At 45.3% G+C, this 16,431-nt stretch overlaps 1 protein-coding gene across 3 annotated transcripts in view; it reads left to right on the top strand.

Annotated features, from left to right (window-relative positions):
* The window catches only part of wb (wing blister), a 76,336-nt gene that overhangs the window by 37,678 nt on the left and 22,227 nt on the right, over nucleotides 1-16,431 (top strand). The window contains exons 1-2 of one of the 3 annotated variants that reach the window (XM_015181306.2): nucleotides 7,364-7,544; nucleotides 14,676-15,832. The exons of the other annotated variants lie outside the window; for them this stretch is intronic. Of the exons in view, the coding sequence (XP_015036792.2) occupies nucleotides 14,797-15,832 (1,036 nt within the window). The 5' untranslated portion in view covers nucleotides 7,364-7,544; nucleotides 14,676-14,796. Of the gene's footprint in view, nucleotides 1-7,363; nucleotides 7,545-14,675; nucleotides 15,833-16,431 lie in introns of those variants that run through there. 3 annotated transcript variants of the gene reach the window in all.

The following is a 16,431-nucleotide window of genomic DNA, read 5'->3' on the forward strand; positions in this document are numbered from 1 at the left end:
GAGAGTGAGCGAGGAAGAAAAACCGAATTTTTCAGTCATTCAATACGTTTTGGGAGAGTCATAACTGATCGAACCAATCGGATACAAGTACCGAACTCCACCGAATGAATTCGGTTGGCTCTTTTTGCAGAGCTCTGATGTGGATAATATTTTGTGATCTGTCTTTAAAGATAGATGCAAATTTGCTAAAACTTAGTAGTGATGCATTTGGTTAAGCGTAAAGTTGGGCTTTTGAGAAAACTTCACCGAAACCATCTCCGCATCACCGTTAGAATTCTTGATTAAAATTTGAACACCTCGTAAAAGAGAGCTTGAGTCATCCAGAGAACCGAGGCGCATCCAACTCGTTTCCAGCTCACATTTTACGGTTATTACAACGCACCCCGCACCATTTCCACTCCACGCATGCCACACACATTAAAATATCGTAAAATTGGACCGAAAATACTGGGGTAATTACTTTTGGTACACAACTCGCGCGAGTTGAATGCTTCGCTGAGCCATTAGTTTTATACTACTCGTTATATCGGGACTGCATCGGGACTCTGGCTCGCTGGTTCTCCGGTGACCGCTGAACATGTCAAGTCCATTTAGATAGTAAATGCATTTTGGGGAGAGAGTATCGTGGTTTTATTTTTGTGGGCGTTCCCACCCCACGGACTTTCCCCAAATGCGTTCAATCAATCACCATTTCTCATGACTACGAGACGGCTGATCGGTTCGGTCAGGCTGCACGCAAGCCCGCGCCAATCCGAGGCGTTTAATCAATGTGGGTTTGTAAGTGGTACTGGTACTCCTCTCCGGAGCCACGAACCACTCCTCCTTGCGTGCAATTGACACTCGACAACGTAAATCACAGCTGCAATTAACAACGCAAACGGCGAGGATCATCAGGTAATTCATTTAACAGTTGGCACCGCATCGCACCGCCAGCGGAAATCGTTGTTTGCTCAATAAACGTAAATTGCAATTAAACAAAATTGCTAATTTCAATGATGACAGACCCCATAGATCCGTCGAGTGGGGAGAAGGGCGGCAATGCTGGCAATCAATGGATATTGATGGGCCGTTTTGGTGGATTGTCAGCTGTGGGAGCTGAAAACACGTACATTTGGTCTCTATAAATCTTAAAATTAAAGATGTTAGAACGAGCCTATAATGAGTGTATTGTCCCATTGTTTCAGTTGAATGCAACGAGGTATGGTTACGGAATACTCCTACCAAATTGCTTACTTGAGATGGGTCTAGATCAGCGATCGACGAGGCCCTATTTTATGTGCAAGGGTACGCGTGTCTGCTGTCTAACTTTTTTGGATCTAACCAATATTTCCGTCGTAACATCTAATAGACATTTAAAACTTAAGTATTTCTTTATGGTGTGTCCGATCGATCAGCATGGGTGGCCATCCAGGTACTGCCAGTAACTCCGAATAACTTTCCCCATAACCTTACGCTCTCTTCTCTCTATCGCTAAAACAAAGATTTTGCCGCCAACTGCAACAAGCTGAAAAAATCAATTAAAATCAAGACGACAGCTGCCCCAGCTGGGGCAACACCAGCTAAACGGCAAGAGGCAGCAGGGAGAGAGGTAACAGCCAACAACAACATTTGGTCAACGTCAAAATTTAATGCATTTGCACTTGACACGCAAAGGAAGTTGCAACAGTTGCTGCGGCAGTGCAACAGTTGCAACCAGCAAAAAGTTTAGCCTGCCTATGGCCAAAAAAACACCAAAAGGTGGGGGAAAGAGGAAAATACTTGGTGCAGAAACAAGATCAAAAGGTCGAAGATTGCGCTAACCTGGGGACGCCCACTTTTTCGCACGCTCCACGCCGGATACAGGGATACGGGGATACGGGCGTACGGGGATGCGCTGATACGCGGATACGTGTATCCAGATAGGCATGGGAGTACGAGTGCTGCACACTAGTGCAATCTATAATAGTGCCTGGTGGGGCCTAGCGCACCTTGAACAACGAGATCTCCGTCGGGGCAGCTGGCCGTAAAGTTAGAAATTGAAAAGAGAAAAAAGTGGCAACGACAGCCGCTGGTGAAATTCTTTCATCAGTTAGCGCTTTCGGTGAAGATTGAATGGAAATAGGCCTTTGGAGGGCTTTTGAATGGTGATGGAGATGAGAACACCTACAAGGCAGCGATGCAGAGTACATATGTATTTCTCTCTTCTCGTATTCAAACCACCTGACAACCCTGCTGAGAGCCATGCGTACGAGGAGCCTGGCAGCCAGGCAGACAGGCAGCGAGGCAGTCCATGTCCATTCAGCTGGCGTAGCCAAAACAACCAATAAATAGTATCAATCACTAGTGATCGCAAACGAGGAGGCTTCGGCTGCACCCAGAGGGTCCCAAGTGGCCAAACTTGCAGCTGTCTGGCCGACCGAAATCCTCCCGGCTCCAGCTTGGGCTTAGCTCAGCAAATAATGATTCATGCGAGAAAAGTAGCGGCAAGAACAGGTTCTAAGTGGCCAAACACCAAACAACGAAACGTGACTGCCAGAGAGTGAGTGAGTGAGCGAGGAGGGCAGCGGATGGAGAAAGGGTTGCTTGGAGCGGCGGACGGTCGCCGATCCTTGTGCGGCACATGTGCAACTGCAACCGCAACTGCAACGACGACGAGTCGTTCCCCATGCGCTCCGGCATTATGGTTCAATAGGTCAACGATGCGTTGAATGGCGACCGAGAGCCGGAGAGACGCCATAAAAGAAAAGATCATTGCATGAAAAATTACAGCGAGAGACGTCAATCGTCAAGCTGATCTCCCAAACGAGCCATGTAATTGTAATGGACCCGAAACTCTACGAGCAGGACCGCAGGTAACTGAAAGGTGGTTCTGCGCGAGGTGGTTCCATCCCAGTTCCATCCCAGTTCCATCCCATCCCAGAACCATCCCATCCCATCCCATCCAGTCGAACTCCATGGCCGATTGCGATCGCAACAAATCAGAGAAAAGTTGTCTTAAACGCGACTCCTCGACTCGTCCGCTCTTCTCCAATAAGCAATGGGAAATGTGTGTCGGACCACCAGGGGGATCTTGGCGATCGACGGGATAGCGGCGGCCCGGACGGGGCTCAGTTTGCAGTTTGTCAAAAAGATGTTGGCGTTTTGATAATTTGCTCCACAGCTCCGAAATCGGTGTGTAGGATTTCCTGTTTCTAACTAAAGATTTTTTCTTTTTTTCCATTTTTCTCCATCTTTTTCCATCTTTTTCTTTGGCTTTTCCTTAACCATTCCTGCGAGGCCATAACAAATCTGTGGCTGATTTAAATCTTTGCATTTACTTATTGTTTCTTTGATGTTATAGGCTTATGGGATTTACTGTACGTACATATGTATATGTACCTATGTATGCGAGTGTCACAGTGGCAGAGTGTCAGAGTGGAATTTTGTGGGCTTGTGGGCTTGTGGGTTTGAGTGTGACGACAACACTCAGAGAGGCGGGTGCCAAGAAGCTAAGGCGACAGAAAGTCTCTTAAGTGGTTTCTTCTTCCAAATTAAAACACAAACTTGTTACTCTTTTCTGAACGATCATCATAGGGCGATCAGATCCTTCCAGTACACTTCAATAAACAATCATCATGGATTTGGAATGCCATGTATGTACGTGTACATTCCACTTTGCTCATAAAGTGCGCTATTTTAAAATACATGAACCAATTTATTGAAACCTATTTAAATGCTTGGCTTCCGACGCCCTCGATAGCCAACATGTGACCTTGTTTCTTTGAAATATCACCCCCAACCCAACCCAAAGCAGCCCATTCTATGGCAATGATTTCAGATCGCAGTCCCCTGTCCCTCTTTAAGGCCCTTTCTTATGGATTTTAATTGTTTCCATTGTAATTTTGGTTTGGTGGCGAGATAAGATCTACAAAGAGCTTTATTTTCGTCTGCACTTCAGCACGTGTTGCCATCTACCAAAGGCAATGGCCTTTCCTCATCGAAACCACTTCTGGAACCATCGTACAAGGCACAGGCACACCCTACCAATGCAGTCGCAGTGCCAGTGCCAGTGCCAGTCTGTGGGGTCTGTCTTCTAGGCCCTATGTGCATTGTGTATTGTGCATACGTAATTTTGTTCATGGCTAATTAAGTTTTCTGCGTTGTCTGCAACAATTCGATGGAATAGAAATCGGAAAATTTTAATCCCAAGCTTTTCATTATGCGACACTCGTCGATTATGGGCCATAATTTAGAGCGGGTTTCGGCGATTCGGTTTTGTTGGTATTTCGGTATGCATTCTGCTTTTGACACTTTTATAGCTCACTTAGACCGGCCTAACTAATTTGTGACAAAAAGGTTACGAAACCCGACGAGCGAGCCACATGTGCACCACTTTGCCGAACAGCCGAGGAGCAGCTCGGATCGGATCGGATCGGATCGATTTGCTTTTAAAATGCCTGGCACGTTTCCAAGACGATTTGCTTTATTGGAAAAAGTAGCCAGCCAGCCAGCAGATGATCGAAGCACAAGTTGGTGAAGGAGAAGGCGCAGGCTGAGGAGAAGGAGAAGGAGAAGAAAGGAAAGAGAAATAATTTTCCTGCTGCTCTCTGTGCACAGAATGCGGACACACGCAGCGGACTCTGAGTCGACTCGCAGTCGGACTCGTACTCGTACTCGTACTCGTACTCAGACTCGGACTCGTCTTCGGACTCTCGAACCGGCTGCATATTTTTTGCCCAGAGTCTTGGCAATTAAAATATTGACAGTTGTGTCCGTAGAGAAGAATAATAAGTTTTGTGTTAGATTTCACATGCATAAAGCTTATAGCTCTCCATAGACCGGCCCCTGCTGCGCGATTTCGGTTTTGGCCAACGAAAGGTTAACGCGACATGTTCATGTGACAATGTCAGCAAAACTGCCGGCAGTCCGGCAGTCTGCCAGTCCCGCTGTCCCGCTGTCTGTCTTTCCACTCTGTACCGTCTGAAGCGCATAAATAACTGCGTCTGTGACATGGAATGTTTCTTTCGTCCAAGTGTAAAAGGCCCAGCCAGTCGTAGGCCAGATCTCACTGCCCGCCAGTCTGGCCATGTCTGGCGCGGATTGCTATGAGTCTTGGTCTTGGACTCATAGTCCGAGTCGGAGTCAGAGTCGGCCTCGGAGTAGGAGCCGCTAAGCTGCCGCTGCTGGTAGCAAGGTGCGGTGCCCATATGCAGACAACCCAAAAGCTATTTGTAGCTCACCTCACTGGCTGATTATGGAAAAATTGCAAGATGTTTTCCTTGTGTCGGTTTCTTGTTAGAGTTTGCTTTGCTTTGCTTTGCAGCCTCAGCCTCAGCCTTAGATTCTTCTGCTTCTGATTTTCCTTTTCTCTTTCCATTGCATCACATCTCAGAGGGGGAAAGAGACGATCTGCCTCATCCGATAAGAAATTAGGTGGGCTGCAGGTGCAGACATCATATTTTGAGGGCGATGTACGGCATAGAGTTGAGATGATAAAAGGAAGATTAAGCCTTTCCATGAATCGGATGGGCAAACATAAAAGTTCCTATCGAAAACCTTTTCATATGCCACTTTATCAGCCAATAGTTCCAGTGGAAAATCTTCCTCAGAAAAAGGAGGATATTACACTTTAAGAAATACCAAATATTAAGTATTACTAAGCATTTTAGCATATATTTTAGGATTACTAAATATTTAATGATTATTAAATTTTCCTTTTTTTTTCTTCTTTGAGATTTGGTAAATCCAGTTTTAAATTCAGTTTGCAAGATTTAAGGAGTTTCAGGGCCAATTTAATACTACTATTCGATTAATGTCTGGCTACCATTCTCATATACATATCTTCCTGGCTGGATTCCCCTAAGAAATTAAATTGGGTTTTAGTCCGGTTGACCCCGACCGATTTCTACTTTTACGTGGGGTGTGGATTGGTGCATTGTCCTCCTGGAAAATGACCCCAACCCCTGTAAAATTCTCTAGAAAATTCAACAAGAGCAATTTCCAATAACTCTACATTCATGTCTGCATTGGTATGAACCAAATTGTATACTTTCCAGCATACCTAAAACCAGGCCAATCAATATTGATCCTCCGCCGTGAGTTCGCTTATGTCAGGATTCTCGTGGTTGACTTCTGCCGTGCCAATAATTTTGGCAGGAGTCAGGAACATCAAAGATAAATTTTTTTAGGGTTAGAATATATAAATTTGTCGAAATCCTCTAACCCAAAGACAATATTTTTTAGAGAATGCTGTGAGCGGTTCTGGGAAAGCTCTGATACCTTTAGAGGAAAAAAAGCAAATTACAAATGCACACAAACTTCTTTCCCTTACCCTTTCCCCAAAAAGAATAAAAAGCTTCTAAAAAAATACTGACTATTCTGAATTATTAATTTCTTAAGCAACTTGCTTCATACCAATAGATGGCATATAATCGTTCACATGAATATGCGGTGTGTTATGAAAATCGTTTGATAGACCATGAAGCATGCCCCAAGAAAATATGCCAGTTGCAAGTGGTTCTGGTTCCACTACAGGATAAAGACAAATGAAGCACCTGCTCTGCTCGCAAATCTTTTGCGAGGGTCCAGCAGGCCGTGACTCGTCATCAAACAACAGACCCATCCAAAGGTAGTGCGTAAGAAAGAACCGCAACCAACAAATGTTGCTCCATCCACAAACAAATGCTGCCAACCTGGCGGTTGGACAGGGTTGCGGCCCAGAAGTGATCCCGCTTCGAACATGTTGCAAGTGGTCATGGGGCCGGCCCCGAGTTGGTTGGACCTGGCAGCCAGTTCAGTTGCAACGAGACGAGGCGGCTGGATTCATGGAAATCGCTCGCGATCGCGATCGTATAACGGGCTTGTGTGGGAAACTGTCGAAGTCGGGTTCGAGTGCAGAAACAAACGAAATAAACGAAAGGCGAAGGCCGGAGAGGAGGAAAAGCATATTTCTTCTTACTGTGTTCTGTTTTATTGTGTGGTATGCACTTCTGAGGAAATGGCAATGCAATGCAAAATCGCATCACATCAGCAATAAAATGTCGACATTGATTTGGGCGAATTTCGATTGATTTCCCCGGTTCGCGCCGCACGTACGGGAAGCAGAACCGCAGAGCCGACAAAAACCTTTTCATTTGCCACGGGTACTCGCGGGCCATTGGATGGATTGATTGCTTGATTGATCTATTTTTGCACTTGATTTGCGACGCACGCGCCGCGGACGCTACGTGACTGGCGCTTCACTCCACTTGGAGTCGTAGTCAGAGGCGAGTCGAGTCGAGTCGAGTCGGGGGCAATTATGTTGATTTGTGCAACGCGATCGTGGCGCGTAGTCCTCGTCGTCGTCGATCTACCAATGTTGATAACGAATAATTTGCAATGCAAAGAAAGAAAATTGATTTGATGATCGCTGATCGCTGATCGCTCATCGCTGATCTCAGCGAGAGATCTCTTCGATCTTGACACGCCCACTATTTGATTACTATTAATCTGTATGTCGAAGAAAAGTTTGTTTGTGTTACTGTGAAAAAATCAGCAAGTGAAATTATTCGGAAAGAGTGTAAATTGTTTTAAAAAACGCTTCAAAAGTGTGTGAGAATATCCCAAAATTATAATTTTACTACAAAGTATCCTCGACAGTTGCAATATTTTGTGGGCAAAGAGACAAAATATAATTAGTAGATTTCCAAACTTGTTAAACTTTTAATGGATTCCCTCGAGTCTGGATTTTTTGAAGTAAACAACGCACGAATTCAAATTACTTTTCCAACTAAGCCTTTAACTTTAAAGTGCCCTTTAAGTGTCTCTTTTTGTGGGTTTTTGTTTGGCTTGAAGGTCCACAGTCTATGATTTGTGGCTGCCCAGGGCCCCATCCCATCCATCGCCGTATATAAGACGCCTCTGCCTATATGGATTTACATATGTAATTACCAGCAGATGGCTTTCCATAAGTCCAGCCTCCTGCCCTCTGAATAGACGCCTCCAATAAAAGCTGCCTAATTAAAAGTACAAAATCAGTGAGTGGACTGCTAATAGCCGAAATGATTGCGCAAAGCCACAGAGCCACAGAGCCGTAGAGCCGTAGAGCCGTAGAGCCCAATAACTCATTAGCAGACGCCCAAGAGGTCCATTTAGTGGTAGCCGCTGGACTAGCAAGTGATGATTGGACCTGGACATCATGATGATTAATGGTCTGCATGGCTAGGCAGCCAACAGATTTATGGGATGAGCCGATGAGCTCCGACTTGCTGGTTTCTGGTTCTGGGAATGCTAATAGAGTTGCAACCTGGAGCCATTGCAGCTGCAGCTGGCCCCCTTTCGGGGCTGCTCTTCTTTCTTCTTTCCCCGGAAATCTGTACAGTAGTTGCCTTTTGTCTCTCTGCCACTCTGTTTGCCCAACTCCCAGATAACATTTACAAGACACCAGGGACTTACAAGATGAGTTTTTCCATTAGAAGAATTACATTTCACACTGCCAGCGACAGAGAAAGATAGGCAGTGGGAGACCTCACAATGTTTGCTCTCCGATAAGCTAGGAATTCGAGTGTATGCCTTCTACAAACATAGGTTGGCCCCGCGACCAATAGCGCATTCAAATGAGTCTCGGTCCGCAATTGCAAAACTCACGCCCAGTTTTATTTACGATCACTCGATGATGACTCAACTCTGAACGCGAACAGGCGCGTGTTGCCAAAAAATGAACTGAGTAGGAGGAAGGAGAGGCAGAGGGACAGAGAAACATAATCAAAAGGCGGTAATCCAATTAAATGGCTCTGTATCCAAAGGCCGGCTGACCCAATTAGGCTCGCTCCCCGATCGATCTGGGGGATAGTCGTCATCGTCATCGTCTTCGTCTTCGTTGTCCCCGTCATCGTTTCGCATCGCATTGAACTTGAAAGCGGCGCCTTGCCATTGTTTTCCTACGTAGTCCCAGTCGCAGTCAGTCCCAGTCCCAGTCCCGATCCCATCTCTCAGCCAGTTTGTTGTGCCGCTCACAAAAAACAAGTTCTAACTCCCTAAATAACAGATCGCATCGGTTTCGATCTAACGGCCGCCCTGCAAAACTCTGGCTCGGCGTTTCAAATTGTAGATCAAAGATCAAGCAAAAACTCCAGAGAGAAACCACAAACGAACCACAGAAAAGAACAGCCCAAATTGGCATACCAAACGTAGAGAGAAGCCTGCGGGAGTTCGAAGTTTGACTACCCTATGATTTCGTTCTGCGAGGAGAGTGATCATAAATGTGATCCTATCGCAAATGTGATCATGAGTTGAGTGACGATCAATGATCATTAACGTACACCCAAATAAATAAAACAAACTTGGGAATAGGGCAACGAATATTATAAGAGAGGATCATCAAAACATTATATGGTCTTCGAACCCACATAACTACATAATCATCCAAAGCAACGGTGATGCTTGCAACGATCCTTCCATGCGAATCCCAGAACTGAATTGATGTACTCCGCATGTCGATATTCTTTGTATTCCAATGCAAGCCATCGCTTAAAATTCCGCAATCCTATCACACTCGAATCGATCAGAGGACCGCCCACAAAAGCTGGGCCAGGCACATAAATCTCAATTGTTAATCATTCGGGTCATCTTGTATTTGTCATTCCCAAAGATCATCAGGGACTTACAATTGGCGAATTCTCGTTCTGAATTGGTTACGATTCAAGTGCTTGAATCGGGAAGATTCTCGTTTGAAAGTTTGCAGCTGGGGATCAGTCGGCCGAGACAAGAGTGCCAGTCAAGCAGTACAAGTGCGGTTGGTCAGACCGATATGCATATGCATTTGCATATGAGTGCTGCTTTCTACGCTCCACACTCTCTGGAGCGGGTAACCCTTTTCCTTTTCCCATGGCCCACGACACACACGATTAATCAAATGACACACAAACACACTCTCAGTGAGAGCGAGAGGCGAGTGGCGAGTGGCGAGAGGCGAGAGGCAGCCACGATCACTGATTGTTATCCAAAGAGGCATAAACTGACACAAAGTCAAAGTCAAAGTTAAACAATGCAACTTGCTTGAACTCCCGACTAGACGGAGTCTAAGAGCTGGCTCCCCGAGCATGCTGTGTGCGATCTTGACAATCAAGATCAATATCTTGCAGTTACAATGTACAAATATTGCCTTCTCTTCTGTCTGGTCTACCGGAGATGGAGATGGAGATGGAGACGGAGACGAAGATGGAGACTCTTAAACGGTGCCAGCCTTGGGGTAGAAAACGGAAAAAACAAGCCAGAGAAAATCTGTCTTTCTGATGGTGAAAATCAAATACTCTGGACACGGATAAATAAATCGAATCTATTAGAGAAGAAGGTCAAAAATATTCAATCAAAATGTATCCAAGAGGATCAGATCTACACATATTCAGGTCAAGAGGGCTATCCACTATGTGTCTTATTCCGATTCTTAGAGTATAGAACCCAACCGTATCTTTTCCCAGAGTATTTCCCAGACTATATGCAAACAATCCATGGCCTAATGGCGGGGGGATGGCGAATGTTGAGCAAATTAGATGGAGCCTAGGCCGGCCGACGTGAATGTGGATGAAGCAGTCATTGGGCGGCCGGAAAATGCTATAATTATGCAATTCCTCAAAGGCGCTGACGGTGGTCCCCCACATCCTTCCATCGACAGTCTTCACCGCTCCCTCTCTCTCTCTCTCTCTCCCTGACTCTTCAAGCCGAGTCAGTCAGACATATAATCTGCAAACGATTCGCGATTTGGGGGCCTCGGAAATTATTGGCTAGCAGTCATGGGTTGAGGCCTTCAAGTAAATTGCCGTAAATCTTTATTTGTGCAGCTACTTAAAGTCCCCGTAGCCGTACGCGTACCCATACCCGTACCCGTACCCGTACCGCAAGACCCTGCCCACTTGCATCGCTAGAGTCGCGCCTGAGGCCGGGGTTAACAAGCCGCCAGCGATTAAGTCATTTCTTATGCAGGTTCATTATTTTCCTCACCATTTTCCTTATGTTTTTCATGCGCCCAGGCATGCGTGGCTACTGGGCTTGTCTGGTCCCTGTCCCTGTCCCTGTCCCCACAGCTACAGCCACTGCCAGCTGCAGTGCAATTTTCCTCATTTTTCTTAGACTAAGCCCGAAATTAATGGAATGTGTGCTGAAAACCCGTTTTTGCACGTCGATTGCCCCTACCCTGCCTGCCAGTTTGTTGGTAAAATACGAGAACTTTCGCATTTTCGTATTTCGCATTTATCTCGACAATGCGTGTCTGGAGAGGAGAGTGTCGCCTGCCTCGCGACGCTTGAATTTGTTTTAATTAGATGTGACAATTCTAGGTAATTAGCTGGCGGCTAGTCCGCACACTTGACTGACTCCCGCTCTCGAGAGGAAGGTCGCAGGAGGGATGGCAGGATCCGGAATGAGATATCAAATTTCCCCCACTCTATTGATTTGGATTTTTAGCTGATTTCGGCAATGAAAAGCGACAGTTTTGCTTCTGTTTTTGTTCGGGCTTAAGTTCAGAAGCTTCATAAGGAGCACTTCTGCTGAAAAATGGGTTCCTTTCTAAGACACTACCGTGTTTCATTTTGAAAGCATCTACATGGCATTTATTTTCTACCTAAACGTTCAACTTATCCTCAATCAATGCATGGAAAAAGCATGATCCTTATTATTACTTTGGGTAAGACTCAACTATAAAATCTCCTATACTCCTCCCCTTTACTCCTCCCATTGGACAGATGGAAAACTAATATTCCGCATCCTCCTCAAGACAGCTAAGATTCTCCACCTGTTGGCAACTTAATTTTCGACTCTTCCTTCTTTCCCCTACCTGCCACACACACACTGCACACAACTTCATCAAATGTAACCCACTTAGAGAAACTGTTGTACATTTCGCACATCTCCCAGTGTGCACAATTCACACCAGAAACCGAAACAGGCGAAAAACTGGGGAAACTCATCATTTAACGCCTTCATCGTTCGAATGGAGAAAGAAAAGTTCGGTACGGAGAGAGGGAGAGGAAACCCGCCATAAAGTATTCGTATTTGAGTATCTTCCAGTGCTCCACCACCAGAGCAACCACCCGCTGACCCGTTTGATCAGTCTCTCGACTGGACACGGCCACATGTGGATTCGCATATATAGTCGTAGAAATGGTTTCGTTTCGTTTTGTTTCTTTCGGTTCGGTTCGGTTTTTCCAATCTTTATTGCATAATTGCAATTGAATTGTTTGTAGAGTTTGGATTTTGATTTCGATTTCTTTTCATATTCAGTAGATTGGAAATTGTGTTAATTATTTGATATAGAGCGCGGTAGGCTGCCCGATCGGCACACACATTGGGTGCCAGTGCCAGTGCTCCGTCGTAAATTTCCTTTATGAAAACATTTATTTTTGGCAACAGGAAGCCCGTTTTGTTTGTTGTTGATGAGCTGCATTTAATGGGGGGTAGTGGCAGTGTGTTGTCTTTCTAGCTGATTCGGTAGTGAAATGATCTAGGACATACGAGTACGTCCACTCAGCAGGGGACTTGGAGAAAGGTTCGGCCGGGTCGGAATTGAGGCCACGGAAATGGGGCTAATGCTGTTGGTAGTAGCTGTGAAGTTCCCTGATCAACTGATTTATTTCCTTTGATCTATCTCGAGGTAGATCAACAAATGCCTCTCTAGCGATAATCAGAATTGATGGAGGCTGGAAATTGCCTTAATCACTTGATCTTTGGGGTAAACAAAAGTTCTTGATTGCTTTGGAAGGATAGATGAATGTGAGCAATCGAAGCATCTTCAAGAAAGTTCTTTTGATCACTGATCGATGATCACTGATCGATGATCACTGATCATTCATGAAATAGGGAAAATAAATATAGTCCAGATAATCTGAAGAAAGTGATCAGTGCGTTTTCCTTCCCAACATCCCAAGGAGCCACCCGTGTCAAAAGCATTCCAGAGTTTCTTGGAGACATTCACCTCAACCCTGCGAGACCCGTTGGGATGTCTCCCGGCCCCCACATCACATTCAATTAAATCCAATTTGGGATATACATAATTACATATATACGCACACTGTTCTGGCAGTTTCTCGAAAAATGTTACATTAATTTGGCACTAAACTGTCAGATGGGGAATGCCGTGGCAGGCCCTCACAGCTTCACCGAGAGGTAAACGGCCAGGTGATGCGGTGGTCCACATGGTGAATCTCTTGAATCTCTTGAATGCCTCGGACAAGTTTTCTTCAAATTTAATTGTAATGTGAGAAATTTAAATTAGGTAGCCGAGAGAAGCAGCCTCTTGAGCGTCTCAAAAAAATGGACAGCGACGACCACAAAAGAGCCAAAAGCAAATAAAAATGCCCAGACACAGGCACTGGCAATGACTGAGGAACAGACCGACAGACAGACAGACAGAACAGACAGAAAGCGGAAGATGTCCAAAGAAAACCAAAAATTATGAAAAAATGTTTCTCTTTTTTTCGGTGTTTCAGGGTTTGTTGGGCAAAAGAAGAGGAAAAGATCAAATAACCGAAAGCCGCCGAATTTCAAAGGAAAACAAAAGCTCGCTCACTTATTTGAAATTTTGTTGCTCTTTCAACTAATTTTCCACTTGTGAATACACTCATGAAGTGAATAGAATAGGCCCTGAGCTCACTCTACGGACTGTCCATTTTGCCTATTTGTCAGTCGATACGATATTGGAATATTTACGATCCCCTTTTCATCGGGGGATCCCATCCCCCCGATCTCCGTTTGCGTCATAGGCAGGCATACGGGACTACGAACGAATTGCCTTTTTATAGATGAACAATACTCGTTCCAAACAAATCTCCAGTTGTTTGTTGTTCACAGCTTTATTTTTTTATGACTCGCTTTGAAATTTATTACATCACGAATTCGAATTGCGGATTGCGGATTGGTTCGATTCAAGTAATCTTGAATGTACATACATATCTGCGATCCTTGAGTTGATCGTTCGTTTCGTTTGTACTTTTACGGTTCGATCCGTTCCGTCGGTGTCCGTCCCACGTTCTGTGTGCGAATTTGTTTGCAGCTGTGCTTCCTGGAAGATACTCGTATTTATTTTATCTAGCGGATGCTTCAATTCCCAAGCGAGCGGATCCCTTTATAATGAAGTTTTCAAAAACAAGTTTATGGGATTTGCCCAGCAAATTTATGCCATCTGTCCCGCCATACATTGTTTGGGTTAATGTTAATACTTCCCTGTTTATCTAGTATTTTGGATCATTTTTAAGGGACCGACCCGACCCGACCCAACCCGACCCACTTCGGCACGGATCCCCCACTGGGGAACGAGATATTCCCGCGAGTCTGGGGCAGAGGCAGAATAAACAGGCCCGAAATTCTACAAATTGTAACACATTTGCTTAAGACTCTGCTATTTTTGTATGCCTCCACTAATTAGCTCGCAGACGCAGAGGCAGACCGACCCCACATTACTCGAAATACATCTGATCTGATCTGTGAATGAACCAGAAGCGTAAATTATTCTTTGTTTATTTACGAATTGTCAAATGTTGTTTCTCGTCTGGCTTTTTGTTGGCAAACTTGTTGATTCGTTAACGCAATGGGGCCAGCATATTGTTCGATAAACTAATTAACCAAATTGGTGAAGAGAAGAGTTGAAGGAACTTGTAACCGTTTCTTGCCACAAAATGCAACAACTATCAAGAGGAAAGAGGATCATCCCATAGTAAATTTAAACAAAACCAATCATTTTTCTTTAGAAAAAGTGAATGTGAAGAACATGTTTTTCGAGTCAGTGAAAACCGCAAACAAAATGCGGCACAAGAATTGAATGGTAATTCGGGAAAATCGCTCAAAGCCCACAAAAAAAAACAACGGAAAATGTCAGCCTCTGACAAACGAACCGTCGAGATGACAGACGCGTTAATAGGGCCACGAAAATTGGAGAAACAAATGGTGGCAGCCACAAAGCCGCATCGAAATACATCATCAAAGTGGCTGCTGCACGTATGCGTCTTTCTAGTCTGCATGTCAAAAACGTTGCAGCAGCAGCAGCAGCAACATGCCTCGCCCCAGGGCAACATGCTGCAGCAACATGCGCAAACCAGTGTAAATAGCAGTGTAAATATCAATATAAGCAGCAAATTCAATGAAATTATACAAACGGCAACAGCCAGTGCAACAGCCAGTGCAACGGCTAGTGCAACGGCTACGGGAACGGGATTGGGGGTAGGGGCAGCCACATTTGCATCGGTCACAGCAGCAACAACCATCACTCCAGGACGTCGAAAGTTACGTCGGAAATTTCCCCCTCAACAAAATCGAAATTCGACCATAACGAGGAGGAGAAAGTTCCGGCCACATCTGTATCCCCGGAATGCCACACATGCCACTAGGACAACCACAATGGCAACTGTTTCTGCCACGGCCACAACATTGATACCAAAGATACCCCAACAGCCGTTGCAGCCCTTCAACTATCACTCGCGGGTGCACTCAAGCTTTCAGCAACAGCAGCAGCAGCAGCATCATGTGACAGGACAGAGAGAGCAACCAAATGTTGCAGGAGTGCAGCTGAACCAACAACACCAGCAGCACGAGCATATTGTTGCAGTTACGCCGCGTTCCCACCTACAGCAACAGCAGCAGCAACATGGCTTTGCCATAGTGCCAGGCTACTACCAACAGCAGCAACAGCAGCAGCAGCAACACAATCTCCTGGGTAACCTTACCCAAAAGCAGCAGCAACATCTCGTAATACACCCCGGTAGCAGCAACTTTCTGCTCTACAGCAATCTGGGCCCAATCCCGCCCTGCCCACCAGGCCTGTTGGCAGGCCCAGGAGCACGTCTCTATCCGCAACAGCAGCACTTCATTCCCCTGCGATCGACCACCTCCCAGCGCCCAAGGCATCGCGGTAAGCAAATCTTTCCAGCAGATAGCTATAGCAATCACGATTCCTTATTTATTCAATTTTCATTGCTCCTGAGAGAGAAAGAAGAGAAAAAGAGCATCTGTCCGGCTGAAAAAGGTGTTAATTACGCTAATAAAAATTGCATTCACAGCAGTTTATGGCATTTAATGTGTTTGAATTGATGCCTAGATGGACCGTGGACCGTAGACCGTAGACCGTAGACCGGACACCGGCGCCTTCATCGCCTTGTCCATGCGCAATAATTACCCCCAGCGGCGTGTTGCGTAGAAAGCCTGCCTAATTGGTCGGGCCAGTGGACTTCTTTTTCGGTGACCAGGGGAATTCGAAAGGCGCCAGAGAGAATTGCAGCTGTACGAGTAAAGATCAGCTCAAGTTATCCCATATACGTGTTTCAGTTAAGTTCAGAGACAGGAGACAGAAAACAGTGGATGTAATTCCTGTAATTGCTTTCTTAATCCCTTCCCAACATCCAAATAAATCTTACCAAATCTCCATGCAATATATGTGTACTGTTTTTCAACTAGCTCCCATCGCAAAATACCAATAAATCCCATTAGGAAAATATAATCAACGAGTTGTCA

The sequence above is a fragment of the Drosophila pseudoobscura genome, chromosome 4, assembly GCF_009870125.1.
Source record: "Drosophila pseudoobscura strain MV-25-SWS-2005 chromosome 4, UCI_Dpse_MV25, whole genome shotgun sequence".
NCBI lineage: Eukaryota > Metazoa > Arthropoda > Insecta > Diptera > Drosophilidae > Drosophila > Drosophila pseudoobscura.